This window comes from Hydra viridissima, unplaced genomic scaffold (genome assembly GCF_058129835.1).
Source record: "Hydra viridissima isolate aposymbiotic clone 2 unplaced genomic scaffold, HvirCarnegie_v1 scaffold_1, whole genome shotgun sequence".
Taxonomy (NCBI): domain Eukaryota; kingdom Metazoa; phylum Cnidaria; class Hydrozoa; order Anthoathecata; family Hydridae; genus Hydra; species Hydra viridissima.
Window position 1 is genome coordinate 38236251 of NW_028324300.1, and position 19786 is coordinate 38256036.

The 19786-nt window shown below is 29.3% G+C and overlaps 2 protein-coding genes across 2 annotated transcripts; one reads left to right on the plus strand and one right to left on the minus strand.

Annotated features, from left to right (window-relative positions):
• Positions 1-222: 222 nt before the first annotated feature.
• LOC149894851 (transcription factor Jun-like) lies at positions 223-3495 on the minus strand. The gene has a single exon (XM_090099273.1). The coding sequence runs from the start codon at positions 2125-2127 to the stop codon at positions 1054-1056; it is 1074 nt and encodes a 357-aa protein (XP_089955399.1). The 5' UTR covers positions 2128-3495; the 3' UTR covers positions 223-1053.
• A 13395-nt stretch (positions 3496-16890) lies between these two features.
• On the plus strand, positions 16891-18460 carry LOC149894852 (uncharacterized). Its single transcript, XM_090091449.1, has 4 exons — positions 16891-16990; positions 17422-17691; positions 17797-18096; positions 18306-18460. The coding sequence occupies exons 1-4, from the start codon at positions 16936-16938 to the stop codon at positions 18410-18412; spliced, it is 732 nt and encodes a 243-aa protein (XP_089947575.1). The 5' UTR covers positions 16891-16935; the 3' UTR covers positions 18413-18460.
• Positions 18461-19786: the final 1326 nt, after the last annotated feature.

Genomic DNA, 19786 nt, shown 5'->3' on the forward strand with positions numbered 1-19786 from the left:
AAAGAAGGATACGCTCTTTATTTGAATTATCTAAAAACCATATCGCATAAATAAACCACGATGAAATACACGAGGCCTGTAAAATATTGATCACGATTTTTCTTCCTTCAACGACGACAATTTAAAGAAGATATTTCATATTTCCGTGTAAACAGTTTAATTCCATATATTTCTGCTTTGATCCTTAAGTACATGAATATCTTCAATAGAAAAAAACTTGAATTTTACGAATTTAGATTTATTTAATACATAAATATTTGCAAATAAACTTGCATATCTTTCTCTCTCTTCATATAAACAAATCTCTTATAATAAACTCTTCAAAGCGTATGTATAAAAATTGTAACACAAAAAAGGGGGAAAAATAAAGAAAAGAAAACAAAAAAAAAAAAAAAAAAAAAAGAATGGGAAATTAAGAAATTAGAAACATTTCCAACGTTTACAAAACATCAAAAAATTCAAGTCTCCTAAATTCTAATCAAGATTGGAAACCATTATAAATAAAAAGAAAAAACATATTTAAAAAAATGTACAACCAATATATACTAAAATAATACAAAGAAATGAAAAATTTGCAAACTTTTATTTGCAATTTAAAAAATTTGTTTTAATAGCAATTTCAGAAATTTTATTTCTTGAAGCACTAAAGAAGATTTAAAAATTTATAATGAAACAGAAGCTATAAAATATTTTAATGAAAAAAAAAACTGATCAAAAATTTGATGCTAGGATCTAGTGCTAAAGTGAATTTAATGCAAAAATTCACAGAAGATAAAAAAAAAACAAGGGAATGAATTCTTCATTGTAAGTTTGATTTGGTAGCAATCTTGGATTTTAAAACAAATTTTAAACACACCAACAAAAACATCATTTTTAGGTGTTTTTAAAAAGCTCTTTAAATTAAAGTATTTACTTCTAGCATACAGTAAGTTGCCATTCATGCATCGGAACTTAAAACAATCCCTTTATATATAAACTTCTAGGTAAAAGGCTCTTTATAGCAAAAATATACTTTAACCTATTTCTTTTTAAAAATCAAAAACATATTAAGAACTAGCTTTCAACTTCTGCATCTTTATAAAATACTTGACAGCCTTCATTAACATGATGCATAACTTGCTGCTTCAGTTCACAAACTTGCATTCTAAGTTTACTCGCAAGATTTGTTAATTCACTGTTTTTGCTTTTTAGTTCTTTTACTTTTAATTTTAATGTTTCCTCACGTTCAATCTTACGCTTGCGACAACGTTGTGCAGCCAAACGATTACGTAACTTTTTCCTTTGATGTTTTATGTGTTCTTGAGCATCCAAATCTATAGGATTCATTTCAAGATTCATACTTGAAGTTGATGATCCCACTGATGGTGGCATATCATCTTCAGTTTTTATTTCAGAAACTAAAGAATTATTTGAAGAAGGATATAATAAATCAGAAGTTAACATAGAATGAGAAGTCTTTTCAATATTACATTGCTGAGATTTTGAAATGTAATAATTTGATTTTGGTAAAGTTTCCAATCCAATTGTTGAAACAACACCTGTTGATGTTGATGTAGGGTACTTAACTTGATTTTGTGGTGGTGATTGATTGTCATAGCGACTCCCATTGGCAGTAATCACAGGCACTGTATTTAAATTATGATCAACTTGGCCCCATTTTGACACATTAGGTAAAATATTATTACTAGTAACTTGCTGATAAGTTGGCAGAGATGAAGAAAGACTAGACTGACTCAGGTTACCTATTCTTGAAAAACTCCACGATTTAGCCAAAGGTGAATCTTTGATGTCATTTTCTTGTTGTAATTTTTGAAGAGCTTCAATAAAACCTCGCGCAAAACTTTCTTGGTCTTCAGCATGATCGCCTACTTGAGATAAACTCGTATTTCCAATCGTTGGAGTGGGTATAAATCCGTTATTCTGTATAATAAGTTTTTCTAACTCTGGACTAGCAAGTTTTAAAAGTTTTAAATCAGGACTTTGAAGAAGAGCAGCGGATGGCTGCAAAAATTTTCTTTTTCGACTACTTACTGCTGATCTCCCACCATTTAAATTCAAGCTAAGAGCACTTTTATCGTAATTTTGTTGGCTCATTACCAATCTATCGTAAAAAGCAACTTGGGACATAACAAATATAAAATATCAACACTTTATTCAGTGAATGTCTTTCGTTAATGAGCAACACGAATGACACACTTCTGTTCTTTTTGTCGATTTTTACTTTGCTTCTGCTTTCCTTTTTTCTTTGTAGCTTTTTTACAAATATAACCGATGACCTAAGGAGTATGAGTAATGATTTATTCTCAGATAGCGATTGACTTTTATTTAGTTTCTTGCTCCTATTGGCTTATCTGATAATAAAAGATCTTGATTGGTTAAAATTTAATCAAATTATTCGTGGTCAGATGTATTGGATTACGGATATTTGATTTACAGACATTATGTTATTGAAAATCGGACCACGCTATGACGCAATTTAAATTAGTTTACTCGTTTGCGTACGTTTTTCTTAATCCGTTTATCTTAGAGTCGTCATAAAACGACTATTTCTTCGATCGTCACAACGAATTATTCCATCTAAGGCGTTTTTCGTTCATTAAAAAGTTATGCCACTTATTCGTCGAATAGAAAAACATTTTATGAAAGGTTTCGTCAATAATATGACGATAATCAAAATAAGAGATATTAAGTTTGTGAAACAAACAGCTCACTTAAACAAAAAACGATTTGTTAGAAAAAAAATGGATAAATGAATGAATTTTTTATAAATTGCTATTAAAAAGTAAATTGGAAAATTTTTTTTTTTTTTAAAAAAAGGTATGAAATAAGAAAAGCCCTCCAATTTTAAAATTGTACCTGTAACCAAATAATCATTATAATATCTACTGCAAACTTAAACTAGACCGCAACAGATTTATGTAATCAGTTTAGCTGTCTTGGTTGTAAAAGTGATCACATCAAATCCCTAATTAATTTTAACTTCATTACTGATTTATAATTATTGGTTTGCTTAAAGTAACTTTTAGAGATGTAAGAAACGTGATTGACTTCTCATCACATAATATTTTGAGTAACTAGTTTTTAATCCAAAAGCGCCCTCAACCCTCAAGGAGCAACCTAAATGTTTACTTAAATTGAAAGCTGCGTCAAGTAATACTGATGTAAAGTTACTCACCTCTTTTTTAGAAACAGCTCTATGAAAAGACTATTAGAAAATTACCTGTACATTAATCACAAAAGGATGGTTTGATATTTCGTTGATTTTAATAATTCTTTAATCTTTTGATTTTGTGAAGCATTAGGTACCATAAAGATTTTTTCCAAATATTTTTATGTAAATACAATTTACAAATTATTCGCAGCTCGGACTTAAACAAAACAAGCAGCCATTCATTCTTTAATAACGTTTGTTAGATTACAATCAGTTTCGAATAAAAAGATGTGGAGGAGCCAATTATTCAATTTTTTTACATTTGAAAGAAATATCATTTTAAAAAAAATCAAAATGATAAGGATAGATATCCGGTTAGGCGTGCAATAATTTTCGTGCCAGATTGTGTTTTTGACTAAACTCAACACTAAAAAATATATTTGGTATATAATAATTGAGTCAATTTAACAAAATATGATATTTAATAAAATTTTATTTATCAAGTTTAAGAAAATATACTCCCTCTGTCTTAAAATCCTTTCATAAAAAACCACTTTCATAAAAAACTTAGAATAGAAATCGGAACAGTATTTTGGGACAGAGGGAGTATTTAAAAATATAATAATAATAAAGTGATAAATGATAAGTAATGTATATTAACACACATAAAAAACGCAATTGAAAAATCAATTTGTTATTTGAAAAACTTCAATACTTATTTAACTTATTTTATTTAATTTTTTTTAATTTCAAATATTTTATGAGGAGTGACTAGATGTCATTTTTTATAAAATGAAACAAAAAAATAAATTTTTCTCTTCTCTTAGTTTATCTACGTCCTTTTTCTCGCCTTGATCATTCTTTTTCTCGCCTTGATCATTCTTTATCAACTAAAATCTTTACGTTTAATTGATCACACTTTTCTTTGCAAAATGTCATTTATGTTTTTGCCTTTTTTAATTACACAAATTTGTTGCTGGGTTATTTTTATTGTTGGGACATTTAACTGATTTTTTCTTATCTCACATTGTTAAAAAGCACACTACATATCACACGTTGACAGGGATGACTGTAATTATACTACACAATAGGGATGCAAGTCCTTGAAATTTTAAATAAAGTTTTAGTCTACAGGATAATGTATATGCCAAAATTAGGGGAAATAGATAAAAAAAAAGACATGATTATATATATATATATATATATATATATATATATATATATATATATATATATATATATATATATATATATATATATATATATATATATACTATTCTCAGGTTATCGGTCATATTTTCAATCATAATTTTACTTTATTTATTATTATAATTATTTATTTACAACTCTTTCACTAAGATTAAATTTTCAGGAAGGAGCATATTGGCAAAATCTTCTGATGGGTAATTTTAGTTGACTATTTTGAAACCATGAAGAATAAAGAAGATATTTCGTCAATAACGATGACGGGAATTAAAATGTATTTCAGGTGAATATATTCTTCTTTGCACTTTGGAGATGAGATAACACTATTTACTGCTTAGGGATTTATTTAAAACTTTGGAACTATTTCAATCATCTTTATTTTTAACAATTCATCTTTGGAATTTCCGCATTCCTTAGAATATATCTTTTTTTGCGCTTAACTTAGTGTCCAATATATATTAGCCTCTGGTTCTTATTGTACTCTCCAAGTGCTCATTGAATTTTTTAGATTTTAGTGTTTACATTGAGGTTTATTTATGAATATTGTTTTCGTTTTCTCTAAGCTTCTTGAATATAAACCTTAATTAATTTTGAGTTAATTCACTTGCACTGTTAATTCACTTGTACTGAAGCCTTAAGTTGTTAATCTCCATAACAAATTCTCCGATAGTTATTCAGTTTTTAAGTTTAGAGTACCCAAACCATTACAAATTAACTTAATTTATTTTAATTTATTTTTTTTTTTCTAAGATATTTTTAACATTATTTTCTTTGGCATTAAAACAAAATTTTGTGATCTTAAAGTAAATTGACAAGTCTTACTTCAAGTAAATTAATCTTATATCAAAAATAGATTAAAATAAATTAAAACAAATGGAAATATAAGTGATCTACTCTCATTTACTTCAAATTACTTTAATCAGTTGTTCATAATCTTGTTGTTTGCGTTTAATTGAATGTCAAAAACTATGACGCTCCGGTAAATAAATAAAAATAAATTAGTAACTTAAATAAAGTAATCAAAAGTTAAAATTAAAAATACAAAAATTGGAGATGATAAAAAGAAAGGAATAAAACAATTTTTTCCTTTTTTCTTTGTAGCTTTTTTTACAAATATAAAAAAAATCGTTTTAAAGCAAAGAAATTTTACTTTAAAATAAATATTAGTCGTGATACCAGTTCGTCATTTTGTAAACAGCTGTTAAGTGTATAACAAACGTTCAAAAGCTGTCAATAAAACTTGGCTGACAAAAAAAATTTTTTAGACCGGCTTAAGGGAAAGTATCATATGAGCCATTCAATACAGAATTCGATTAACTCCACGTTTTGAAAAATCCTAAATTGAAGTGTCAAAGCACTTGTTGCAGTCATAGCTTTATTTATAATAACTTTCAATAAAAAATAAAGATGAAAACCATTTAACTACAAAAAAAGTCTTTGTAAATTATTTCATCGCATTTCTTAACTTTTTTTTTGTTTATAGATTTAATCGATTTGTGCACTGAACGGCTCTCATATCTTAGTCTTTAAAAAAAACATCTAAAAAGATTACACTCTATGAGTCTGATTTCATCTTGGTACAACGCCAACACAGCTTATTAGCTAGTCTAAAGCCGGTATTTCAAAAGAGTTTGAACCCTCCCAAAAAGTAAATAACGTGATGAGGGGGAGGAGTTCAATTTGATAAATATGTTCTGAACTCATTGATCGAAATAAACTTTTTTTTTTTTTAGCAAATAAAATATGATCGGTTGCTGTATGTTTAGTTTGAAAAAATTTCGAAACAATTTTGATGTATTTCCAAATGTATTTACTTAACTTATTATTGAAATCATTTCTTGATTTGTTATTTAAGCGCATGCGCATTCAGAGATCTACTCGTTAAGTTTCTGTAAAAAATTCTTTGACCGGCAAAATTCTTTGACCTTTATCACAAATAATATTTATTACTTTCATATTTATAAAATTCAGTTTTTGAAGAGAGAGTTGTGTGGAAAATACAACAAAAAAAAAAAAAAGAAAAAAAAAGAAAAATACAAACTGTACATAAAATATCAATTGAAAAGATTTGATGTTGTTAATCAGCATATTTAGCATATTTAGCATATTTAGCATTAGTATTAATGTGAATTGAATTCAACTTTCTCAAAGCTTTTAATGAACTTAACTAATTTATATTTTTTTTTATTGTTTTAATTGTGCTTTCTTCCCGATAACTACTTGCAATGATTTTAGTAAAATAGAACTTTAAGGTCTGCTCAGAGTTCTACCGAGATCACAGAGTATACCTTCAAGTCCTGTTTTACCCAATCAATCATCTAAGTAGGTCAAAACTCTATTTATAGTGAACCTAGTAATGTAGTTATGCTCGGTGATCTTTTTCTGTCTTCTTTGAAAATCGGATAAAATAGTTCAAGTTATAAGTTGTTCTAATCTATCGAGGGGGATTTTCAGAGCTTTGTAACTAAAATCCTGTTTAGATAAAGTGAAAATAGATTAGCAGGAAAGTACTAATGTCATTAAATGCATGTTGTCATTATTACTATTCATATTGATAATTTCTATCTTTTATCACTGTTTACTACATTACATTCTTTTACTACAACACATTCTTTTACTGCATTGCGTTCTTTTTATTGAAAGAACATGTTTTTTTAGATTTCCCTTTTAAAAAATTGGTTTTTAACAAATTAATTTACAACGAAACTGCCCAAACAAACAAAACAACGTTAAAATCGCTTTCAAGTTTAAGATCAATAATCTTCGTTTTCTTTTTTAAAGCCTATCACTTCGATGTTAATATATAAAAAAAAAAAGTTCGATTTTTTTTAAATATTAAAAATTTAGTTTTATTTTGTCAGAATTCTGCTACACAGTGTATACACTCTGCCAACCTGCCAAAAACGCTCAGTGTGCCCGTATACCAAATGTGATCAGCATCTTTAACTTGTTTGCGTACCTAATTTGCCTAAAGAGAAAGTTTTTAAATTACGTTATGACTGAAGTTCGTTCAATTAAAAGGCTGAAACTGAAACTGATTCGTAATCTATTGATGATAAAATTGTTTATAAAACAAAGTTTAAAAAATTAACAACGTAATTTTTGTCGCCAGTAGGATTGAAAATATTAAATCTGATAATTGAAAAGAAATAACTCAGTGAAGTGATCTAAAATAAGTAAATTAAAATTAATCATATCTTGTCAATAGTATTTTGTATATTAAAATAATAAGTCCACATGCAAAAATATTTTTTCTAAAAAAAAAAATTAGCAAAATATTTTTAACTTCATGAATTATAATTTTTTTTATCTTTAACAAATTTTAATTATTTCTACAAATGATAATTATTTACTTTTTTGTGTGAAATTAGCATTAAAATTGTTTGAAAATAAACACAATTTTATTTTAATGTGACTGTTAAAAGACTTTTACAAAAGCAGTAGTTTTTAATAACTAATAATAAAAGACAACTCGTATTAAAGGTATGAAAGTGACACTTGCAAGTCAATCAGAACAATTTTCAGATAAGATAAAAGATTGCGTTACAGGAGATGTACGTTGATGACAGTACCGTTCATTTTATATGCGTAATGTATTGGTGACGGTCTTGCGATGAATTTCTGCAAAGTCAATGCGCAATATTCGCAAAATTGCACTACGCACAGCTCCGCAAAATTCATAATCGATCACACAACCAGATGGAGTAAAGAAGTATATACAGTATCTGCAGTGCAAAACACTACTCCAGTTACATATAAGATTTCAGATTACATAGACCGCGATCCGTGATGTAAAAATGTTATCAGAAAACAGTTTTCTTGACCTCCCTCTCAGAACTAATTTATTTTTTCCAAATTTGCGTTTTAAAGTATATTGATTCTGAATTTGAAAAGTTCCCAAGTTTTCCTCTTGCAGTTTTCGAGAAACTTACGATTTAATTTTATATTATCGAGTGAATCGATTTTTATCGTGTAATATAAAATAGTGATCTAAAAACCGCTCTTAGCAGCTGTAACTGCATAAATGCGAAATTGTATATAAATATATGAAATATTTTTAATATATAACCAATTATACATACATTTACATGGGTATATAAGAGTTTTATTTTTTAAGGATATACTCAATGAGCATATCCTTATGAAACAAAATTTATATATTTGTGTAAATTTAACAGCATGCAGAACAAAAATAAAAGTGTTTTTTAAGGGCAGAAAACCTTCAAATATTTTATATATGCAAATATATATAAAAAAATTATTTTACTTGTAAACCAGCATCTTTAAATAGTTTAGCTATAGCTGACATAAAGGACATGAGCATGTGGAAATCCCCAAGTCTACCAACAATTCGATCAACAAATTTTTTGTTTTTCCATCTTAGCATCTGTTTTTTGCAAAATTCCTGCTGCATCTAACTGAGATAATTTACAAGTGATGTATGCTAAATCAAGATATCTGTAATATTCCTGACAAATGTCAGTATCATTTATAACCACATCTTTGTGTTCAAATAATTGTGTAAAGTTAAGAGATTCCCTGAAAATAAACTGCTGTTTCACTCAGTTCAACATTTACTGTCCTTATGCAGCCAGCAGAAAATAAACTGCTATTTCACTCAGTTCAACATTTACTGTCCTTATTTTTTTTTTTTTATTATTTTTAGGTGCCCCCAAGAAGATCCAACGATCTTATCACAGGGCACACCGCGGAAGTGCATTTAACTAGGAAGTTCACGCCTCCTTCCTTACCGTGACACGAAAATTTGTCTTAAGCTCGTACTGAACCTGGAGCTCCTTGCTTATTATGCAAGCGCTCTAACCAGTGCGCCACGGCCGCACTAAATTATGCAGCCAGCAGAAAATAAACTGCTATTTCACTCAATTCAACATTTACAGTCCTTATGCGCTTGCTAACTTAAAAAAAATCATTATCTGGTTTATTAAAATTAGACAGTTTTTGTATGCAAATACCATGTGCAATATGGGTTGTTCCAGAACCGCTAAGAGTTTCTTCTCTGAAATCTGCATTATCGTATACAAGTGTAGAAAGATATTTTGTTGAATATTCTTTGGTACAACCGAATATTCGTAATTAGAGTTTAAAGTTGCAATTGCACTTTCAAACCCCCTCAAAGCCATTGAAGAACAGCAATGTCCAAAGTTATTTAAATTTTTTACAAGTTTACAGGAACCAGACATTTGCTTGATAGCAGTAGCTAATGCTAAAGACTTATATGTTATTGTTTTACCTTTTGAAAAAATAAACAATAAATCTTGGGCAGTTGATAGTATGATTGAAAGGATTGAAAAGACTCTGAGAAAAACCAAAACAAAGACTATAAAAAAATAGGTTGGCCATCCAGATTTATTCAACTTATGGATTGAAAATAAAGACTTGCTTGACATTTCACGCAAATATCAGTTGAAAACGATGAAATTCAGCACCCTTTAATCATTAATTACTTAAAAACTATTTCACAGATTTTTCTTATTTTTTAGCAGAAGAAAGCTGATGTGTTGTTGTTTGATTGTATTGTTGTTGAGTATTGGTTATCATTGATATCGGGTTAAAAAGAGTAAACAAATATTGAATCGAGAAAAAGATTGGGAAATTTTTCTTGTTGACATTTCAAAATTGACCGGTGTGGCTCCATCTTCAGTTGGATTTATTTTGCAGAGATATAAAGAGACTCGATCTACTGAAAAAAAAAAGCAGGAAGTGGAAGGATTTAAAGATAAATATAAAGCAAAATCAATCATTCGCCCAAAAAAAAAGCCAAAACCATGTTTGTCGCAGAGAGATGTTGCGAACAAAATTTAATTGCATAATATAGGAAAAGTACTTAAATCTCAAGAATGTAAAGAATATCGTAAAAAAAAAACTGCAGGACACTGTGCAGGTTTTGATATGCAATTCTTGCAGCAATATTATGTTTCCTTCCTTATTCCCTGTTTATAACAACGCTGAAAATATGTTTTTCGTTAATAATTTTCAGGGCGGGAAATTTTCTTAGGAAAATGCTGTGTTCCATTATAGTTCATTTTATTGGTTTGGATTCGTGCACCTTTAAATTGAACTAAACATCTTCCATCCTGTTAATGATTTATACCGTATGATTGCTTCCCTGTATTCTATAAACTTCATTTGATAACCTGTCTTATCTTTGAAGATGTAGTGAAAATTCAACACTGCTACATCCAGTAGATGAAAGATTACCATTTTATACCAGACCCTTCCTATTTATACGAAGAGTTCCTGTCACATGTGTCTTTCTGCTATATAGTTTGTTAGATAATGGGAGACTAATGTAATAGTTATCCATGAATAAATGATGGCCTTTATTTAAATATGACTGCTTCAATCTCATTACAAGACTTTCAATAGTTGTCATATTCTCTTCGTTTTCTCGATAGCCTTTGTATATTTCTATGTTCAAAACATAGCCTTTAGCTGAACAAAGTTCGTATAACTTTATACCGTATTTTGCCTTTTTGCCTTTCATGTACGTGCGAAAGCAAAGCCTTCCTCGAAATAATAACAAAGATTCGTCTAATGATAATGCTTCATTTGGTGCATATACATTCGCAAACTTTTGTATAAGCAAATCAAGAAATATTTTTATTTTCCTCAAAAGTTCATTTGAATTTTCTTCTTCTACACAAAAGTACCTCAAAATCTGCTCAAACCTTCTTCCAGACATTTGTGAAGGGTGGTAATTTAATGCATCAATTGAAAAGAGTTTTCTAATGCTGGAGAATTTTAGCTGGGACTGAAGCAAATACAAACCTAAAAATTTTCTCATTTTAATCGAATCAGTATTTTTGAAATTTGCCTTCTACTATACCTAGTATATGGGCGTGTTTGATTGCAAAGTTTAATGCTAAGTTTTATTTTTTAATTTTTTTCTAAAGCTTAAAATTAATAACAAACAAATACTTACCAGTATAAACAATAAATATAGTTAAATGTATCAATAACACAACACATTTAAAGAGAAAACACGATCGCACTACTCCCTCTGCAACCACGTGCGTACTGAAGCTGCAAGTCGTGTAACAGGTGGAAAACAAAATTCAACCTAAACAATTATTTCCAAAACATGACACTAAGCTTCAGCTTCAGTGTCCAAAAACGTTTTTTTGTTTTAGACGGCTATTGCCATCATGCCACATAGTGAACATCGCTTCGACGACTATAGAACCAAGTGTCGTAACGGGTTAAATTTTTTGTCTAGTCCACTACAGAAGTTAATTCCCTCACTGTTTCAAATGATATCTGATTAAAAAATTTTCAAGAAAATTTAATGTCTTTAAGTTTCAACAATGAAAGTTAATGGATTCCCACCTTAAAAAGAAATGTATTTTACCCCTACTCTAAATTTAGAATGCAAACGTTTTTATTTCAATGCAAACATTTTTTTTTTACAATGCAAACGTTTTTTTTTACAATGCAAACGTTTTTTTTTTACAAAGCAAACGTTTTTTTTTTAGGATGTAAACGCCTTTTTTTATAATGCAAACGTTATTTTTACAATGCAAACGTTTTTTTTACGATGCAAACGTTTTTTTTTTACTATGCAAGCGTTTTTTTTTTACAATGCAAGCGCTTTTTTTTTTACAATGCAAACGTTTAGAAAAAATTTGTTAGCAACCAAAATAATCACTTAATTAAAACCCTTATATCTATTGAGTGTTGTATTTGTGCATTTAAATTTTATATGAACATATAAACCTATTTTTAATTATTAACTTAGGATAATAAAAATTTACATGCCTGTAGATATTTTAAAGAAGTGGCCACTCTCAATGTCTTCTTGTTCCATTTTGTTTGTTTTTTTTTTTTTTTCATGCCTGAAGCTCACATGATGTGGGATCAAGGGTTTCTGACAAATTAACTAAATTCAAAGCAGCCTTTCTATAACAACAATTGTCATGACATCCCAAAGAAAAATGTTTACTCTTAAATTAGTATACAACTTGAAATTTTCTATTGACGTTCATAAATAAATATTTAACAACTTTAAATTCTTCTTGGAAGGAAAGTAACTACATCTGGTTCTTGACCTGTTAACCTAACTAATAGTGTATAACTCCTTGTGATTATCTGTTATTCAAAAATATTTCTTCATAAAAAGTTGTCTCAGTTAATTAGAAGAAAAAAACAAACAGATTTTTTGAGTACCATTCCATTTTTAATCAACTGAATAATATGAATTATCCAATTAGTATGGGATAATTTGATTAATATTGAATATTTAATCAACTCACTCAGCACATTAAACTTACTTGATTAATAAAATCAATATTTTATTTTAATCAGTTGATTAGATGCAGCTTAATATTAAAACAACATACAAAATCGCATCAACTTAACCATGTTTGTACATTGATACAGGATAGGTAAATGCAAAGAAATGATCGAAACAATATTTTTGTGTCTCATTTTATTTTTTTTTGCACATTCTCTTTTTTTTTTTTCTTTTATTCATTTTTTAGGTGGAAATAAATGCTTATCGGGAAATTGTACTTTTTAACAGCTCTTTAACTTGGTAAATAAAAAAACTCTCAGTCTTGTCAAGTTTTTTTTTTTTTGGATAAAACTTGCTTCTGTTGACCAACGATCTGGAACATTCACTACTTTCAATTGTTTCTGTTCTCAAGTAAACCAAAACCCATATGGTCTGAAATCGGTTTTTTGAAAATAAATAGTATGCTTAACTATTCATTTGCTTTTGAGGAGTCTAAGCTAAAATCCAAAACCGGATTATTCATTTTTATACAACCGATATTCAGTCAATTTAAATAAATTTTAAGTTGTGTACTTGAGAAAGGACACTCATCCAGTTTGAAAATTTACTCATCCAGTTTAGTGTTTCTCCAGCAAAAAAGATGTTTCTTCTACAATTTGAACAAATTACATCCAGACAGACATTAAACTCTACATTTAGCTCAGGTCAAACATACTCCTTAATTTTTTTTTTATACAAATGGTCGTACTTTTGTTAAAGATTTTAAATCTTTTTTTTTTATTATTTACCAAGCGAACTGCACAGGCTGTTTTAAACAAGCAATCTTAACCTTTTGATGTTTTTCTTCTTTAATCATTTCAAAACTATTTTAAAAAAAGAAGCCAAATATAGCGGACTTCATCGTTTTTGAGGCTAAATTTTTAGGTTTTTTTACTTTTTTAAAAACATCCCAGCAAGCACACAACGTTGAAACAACGTTGAAATAACGTTGATCAACGTCGATCAACGTTATTTCAACGTTGTTTCAACGTTGTGTGTTTGCTGGGATAGAATACTAGCTCTTCTGATCAACTTCAGATTTTTTCTGCACTTGAAAAATACTTATTCAAATTGCATTTACTTTACAAAAAATAAAATCAAAGGTGTGGAGAGAAGTCGAGCGCTTCACGACTTTCTCCCCCTCCCCCTATATTTATGATTGATTCTAATAGAGAATTTTTTGCTAATTAAGAATTGTATAAAAACATAGGTCTCAAAATCAATGGAAAGTAATCTGAAAGTAAAAAAATATAGGGGAGACCGGTGCAAGTTGGCTACAGGGGTAAGTTGACACAATTTCCAAAATTCACATGGAACCTTCTCACTTAACTCATTAATCTTTCAGTGTTGTATCAGGGCTAGTTGCCAACATGTGTCAACTTACAACTTTTCGCAATAATAATGTCAAAATATATTGGAAAAAATTATTAAGAGTTTTCATAAAAAAGATGCGCTTTAAATAGATACTTAATGTTTCTAAACTTGTCTCTTTTTATATAGTGTGCCAACTTACCCTGAGAGTATAGAGAGCTTTGTTGCGGTAATCAAATCGTCATAAAACAATTAATGTGCCCCTGGTTAATATGTATAAATGTTGCGGTAATCAAATCGTCATAAAACAATTAATGTGCCCCTGATTAATATGTATAAATGTTGCGGTAATCAAATCGTCATAAAACAATTATTGTCCCCCTGGTTAATATGTATAAATGATAAGGGTATCGTTATCATTCCGATATGATAGCGGAAAAAAAGTGTCAATCGGATTGACGAGAGTTCCAATATATACCGGGATTTAAACTAATTACAATGCCGAATTTTTGTCGTAATTATTCCGATGACACTTTTTTTTCCGCCATCGTATCGACATGATAACAATACGGAAATGAAACGATACGCAGACCCTTAATAAATAGCGTGATCATCGAAACCTCACTCTCTTAAAGTAACCTGTCAATCAACAAAGGACTCGAGCAACTCTTCTACCACCTGCTGTGATATACGATCTCTTCTTTGTGTTTTTCGAATCTTTGTATAACAATGCTATTATAATATATTGATAAATTAAACTCGTTTTACAATACGACTCTTACGTAAAACAACAAACATACCCCGGGTCGGGGTAAGTTGGCACAATTTTTTTTTAATGTTTGCACTTGAACATGCTTGCTAAATTCATATTCTTTTGAACTGCAGTTTGATATCCTCAAAAAAGTTCACCCAGAAATGCGCAGAGCTCAAAAACTAAAACTGTAGCCAACTTGTCCCGGTCTCCCCTACGACAAATCTCTAATATACGCCATTTTGAATAATGATTTTTTTTTTATTTAAAACTTTTCTTTTTTAAGTACTTACAACCTGGTTTTTATTTTTCATAACAAAGATTTCTAATAATAGAATGTTATGAGAATTCATTCGTGCTTAAATTATCACGCAAATTTGCTTGAACTGGGATACTTAATTTAATCTCTAGAATATCTTTTGAAACTTTTATCAAATAAGTTAAAAAATTCTTTTATTAGTTATATATTGCAATAATTTAGACACTATTAAATTTTTTTATATTAAAAGTATAAATATTTAAAACTATTGACTTTTTTTTTTCTCATACTTTAAGTTAACCCCCCGTAAAAATTTATTTTTATTATAGCAGTCGTATAAAAAAGAACGTTTCACTAACCCCTTTCTTTTTAAATTCCTTTATCTAAACATCGTCATGGCTCTTCAAGGACTTACAAATAATTTTGACTCTCTTTTCTTAACAGAATTAGAAACAAAACTCAAATGCAACATTGAAGCCACTATTCACTGGTGTAGAACTTATGGTTTACTCGCCGTGAAATGATAGCTGATTTATTTGTCCGAATTTATGTGGATGCAGAGGTTCCCCGAACATCGGTTTTTTCATTTTTGGGATCAGGTTTGCAACAGCATATCCTGTTTGATTACCTCGAAATCAAGTTTTCTGTGTGCATCAAACCTTAGACATGTTATAAGTCATGGTGAGGATTCTGTAAATCAAAAACGGCTATTTTCATAGCCACACTAATTCACTGAAAACATTTTTGCAAAGGACGTTATAGGAAATTCTATTTTTGCTATTCTATGGAAAGTTCGTATTTTCAAATTACTGTTTTTCTTTAATATCAAAGATTTAATATTATTAGAGAATAGTCGTAAATTCTGTTGCATAATTAAAATTCACGGAAAGAAATCGCCTGCTTCGCATGAGTAACACGTTTTATAGCTTAAGTTTTCTGTCTGATTACACGTTATTCTTTCTTATAAGAAACGAAATGAATGAACTAGTACTAGAAAATTTTTTACTTTACGGGTACTTTTTTTGCAGCTCTAGCACTAAAAGTTTCTTAAGTATCGAAAGAGAAAAAGTAAATAAAATGCAATTTGAAAACATGTTAACAAATAAGATAAAATGTTTCACTAACAAGTAAGATAAAATGTTTGGCTTAAAATAAAATCTTACAAAAAGCAGATTTTGGATACTACGTATGTCGTCTAGAGATTCTATTGAACGAGATGTTCGTTATCTCAAAGGTTCGTTGAAAGAGGATTTTACTGTATGACATGTTCGTCAACTCTGAGGTTCGAAGACATTCTATTTACGCTACCGTCAACTGAGGAAACTTTGGCCACCATTTATAATTTTATTTCCCTGTTCACTTGCAATCAATAGATTAGAAAAAATACATCTGACAATAATTTATTAAAAGAGCTAAACAAAATAATAAAAGAAATAATTTGCAGGGTAACAAAATCACAAACAACTTATACCGGTTATTTGGAAGTATATGATATAAATTAGGAATGTAACGGAAGTATTTTAGCACAATAAAAGGAAGCGGAAAAGGAAGCGGAAGTAGATAATGTTTCCTGTTTTGCGAATGTGAATGTCTTAGAAAATCAACGCGGACAGATAGAATATCGAGGAGGAAATCTTTAAAAACCGAAGTTCTTTCAGCTAAAATCCAAAATTTTTTTATATTTTAAAACTTATTAATCCCTTCCGTTAAACTTTTGTTAGAATTTTACAAAAGCAGAAGTTCAAAAGTATGGAGTACTTACGCATTGTAAGAAACAGAACCTAATATTCGTTGCATCTCTACTTTAAATATCGCGAAAAAAGTTTTTTTTACACATTTCCACACAATTTTGTCGAAATATACAATTTGGCGAAATATACAATTTGTAAAGACTTTCAATTTAATCTAATGACGTCAAACTCGTTTTTTCAAACTCTTGTTCTTTAATTTAAGTTACTCTTACTTCGATGTGGTTTTTCAATTTCGCTAATTTTTTCTGCTACTGGCTCAGTGTGACTCAAAGTAGATTTTTAAAACATTTAATTTTTATCTGATATATATATATATATATATATATATATATATATATATATATATATATATATCAGATAAAATATCCAGGAGACGCTAGAAGATATATATGTATATATATGTGTGTGTGTGTGTGTGTGTGTGTGTGTGTGTGTGTGTGTGTGTGTGTGTGTGTGTGTGTGTGTGTGTGTGAGTGTGTGTGTGTATACACACACACACACACACACACACACACACACACACACACATATATATGTGTGTGTGTGTGTGAGTGTGTGTGAGTGTGTGTGTGTATACACACACACACACACACACACACACACACACACACACACACACACACACACACACACACACACATATATATATGTGTGTGTGTATACACACACACACACACATATATATACATATATATCTTCTAGCGTCTCCTGGATATCGTAAACGTGTTGCATGTCGGGGGGGAAACACGCTCCTAGATTTAAATGATTTGACACTGAAATCATTCATAAAAAAGTCAAATGTTGTTTGGACTAAAGATGGAAGCCAGATATTTTCAGGAAGACGATATCAAGTTAATAAAAATGGTTCCTTGTTTATATCTGGAGTCAATATAAACGACCGTGGTCTTTACAACGCAACTTTACGGTCTTCCGAAGCTACTAGAACATTCTTGTTTGAACTCATTGTACCAGGTAAAATTTGTAAAATTTGTATTTTTAAAAAAAAAAAACGGTGAAAATGAAGATACAAACAACCCTTTTATTTATACTATGTAAGTAAAGTTATATATTAAACAGACAATCGATTGGAACTTCTAACAGCTCGAAGCATCTACATCAGAGAAGGCGGAAACATATCAATTAAAGTAAAAACGAGCGTCAACGTGGATTTTTATGGAGCGTCAAAGTGGATTTTCAAAAATAAGTTGAACGAGAGAAGAATGTTGCCACATTCCTATCTTGAGGTGGAAAAAAATTTTATTGGAAGTGCTGTTAAAATTAGAAACGCTTCAAGAAAGCACGAGGGGTTTTATCAATTCGTTTATGAAGTAGATCGATGCATAACGGTGACTGAAGTGGCGGTCGTCGTTTTTACGGGTACGTCTTCTTACGGTTGGGTTTTTTACTTTATATTTTTAAGTATTTGTTATAATTATTTTAGTATTATGTAAAGAATCGTCCGGGGTTATGGCAAAAATTTGCCTATGGTTTGAAATTTTTTTTTTTTCTAAAAATGTTTCTAAAACAATTTTTTTTTTTTTGTTTAAATTTATAAGTAAATTATTGAAGCGCGTCTTACTTTTTAGAACGTCATTCTTTCTTATTGCTAATATTGCTGGTATTTTTACTGGTGTCCGGATTCTGGTTTCATCATCGAGAAATTGGTTTTCTTGAATATATCGAACGAAAATAAAATTTAAGCGTCGAGATTTTTTATGAAGCTATTTAAAAGTTTAATTAAATCTTCTCGCAACGTTTTAAAAAAGTTTTTTTTTTGAAAACAAAAAAAAAAAAAAAAAAAAAACATACTTCGTAAACTAATGATAGTGAGATAATCAAATTCTGAAAGTTTGTTCAACTCCGCTAAATCAAACTTACCGTACCAAAATCTTCTGTCATAAAAAAACTGGTTTTGGGTGCATATATGCCTATATAAATAAATCTAATAAATGCACTTTTACTTTGATAAACAATTCCAAAAACTTTCAAAGTAATCACTCAAAACTACGGAAAGTTGCAGCCATAAAAAACATGCATTAAGGGGAAAAAATAAACTAACAAAATTTACTTCACTTACAGAAGTTTTAAAAGATTGTAAATCAACTTTATAATATATTTTATAACAGAAAATTTTATCAAAATGCGAATTACTCTTTAAAATTAAATAAGTTTGGTCCTTCTTTACATGTAATTTGTGCATCAATTTTGTTTTCCTTCAACCTCATAATTGATCCCGGTTCACTAATTTTCTTAACTTCAATTCTATCCAAGTAGTTGGATAAAAGTTTATGTCAACGTTAGCGATATTTGTAAAACGACAGTTAATCTTTGCTTGTCTTTAACCAGTAACACCTGTTCCTTTAAAGTCCTCATCTCTCTTTTTTCTTCTTCTATTTATGCCTGCACACAATCAACGACACCAAGATTTGACATTTTTGACAACAACTCCATGGTTTTTTAGGGCAAAATTACGAATAAATTTTATCACAATACAAACACGCTGTATCAGATTTAAAATCAACTTCATTATTATTTCATCTAATCTCCTCATAGCAGTATTTTTCTTCAACTATCATCTTTCTTTTTGTTTTTCAAACAAACTTTTCTTTTTCCTTGTTATCTTTTTCTTTTGCCTTATCTTTTAATTCTTGGATATCCAATGTGGTATTCAGAGGTCCAGTTTTTGCTCGTTTTCGTGTCCTTTTCAATTCAATTTTAGGGGTTGCTAATAGCACCAGAGACAACTTTTGTATGCTAGATCTTAGCCCTTGCGTTAAAACAGAAGATCCAATGCAGGTGTAAGCTTCTAACGGGAGAGAATTCTTTTTCAAATGTGTTGGTTTCTCAAACACTTGTATTTCATCTTTGTTCTTAGCCTGATCCCCTTTTTCAGTTGTTAATATTGGTGCAAACAACCAGTCTTTGAAAAACATTTGGATTGCAGTGATATATTCAAGTTTTGGCAAAAGTATGCACAGCATTGACTAACAAAGCATTTTTTAAATATACACTGTTAAAAAGACCAGCTTCTTAAAAAACTACCTACCTGGATGTTGCTTTAGCCATG

Bases quoted from the DNA above. Each gene is read 5' to 3' on its own strand.
- LOC149894851 (XM_090099273.1), bottom strand. From the start codon at position 2,127: ATGTCCCAAGTTGCTTTTTACGATAGATTGGTAATGAGCCAACAAAAT.
- LOC149894852 (XM_090091449.1), top strand. From the start codon at position 16,936: ATGTGGTTTTTCAATTTCGCTAATTTTTTCTGCTACTGGCTCAGTGTG. The intron at 17,692-17,796 runs GTAAAATTTGTA...TATATTAAACAG, and splicing joins GTTTGAACTCATTGTACCAG to ACAATCGATTGGAACTTCTA. The intron at 18,097-18,305 runs GTACGTCTTCTT...CTTACTTTTTAG, and splicing joins GGCGGTCGTCGTTTTTACGG to AACGTCATTCTTTCTTATTG.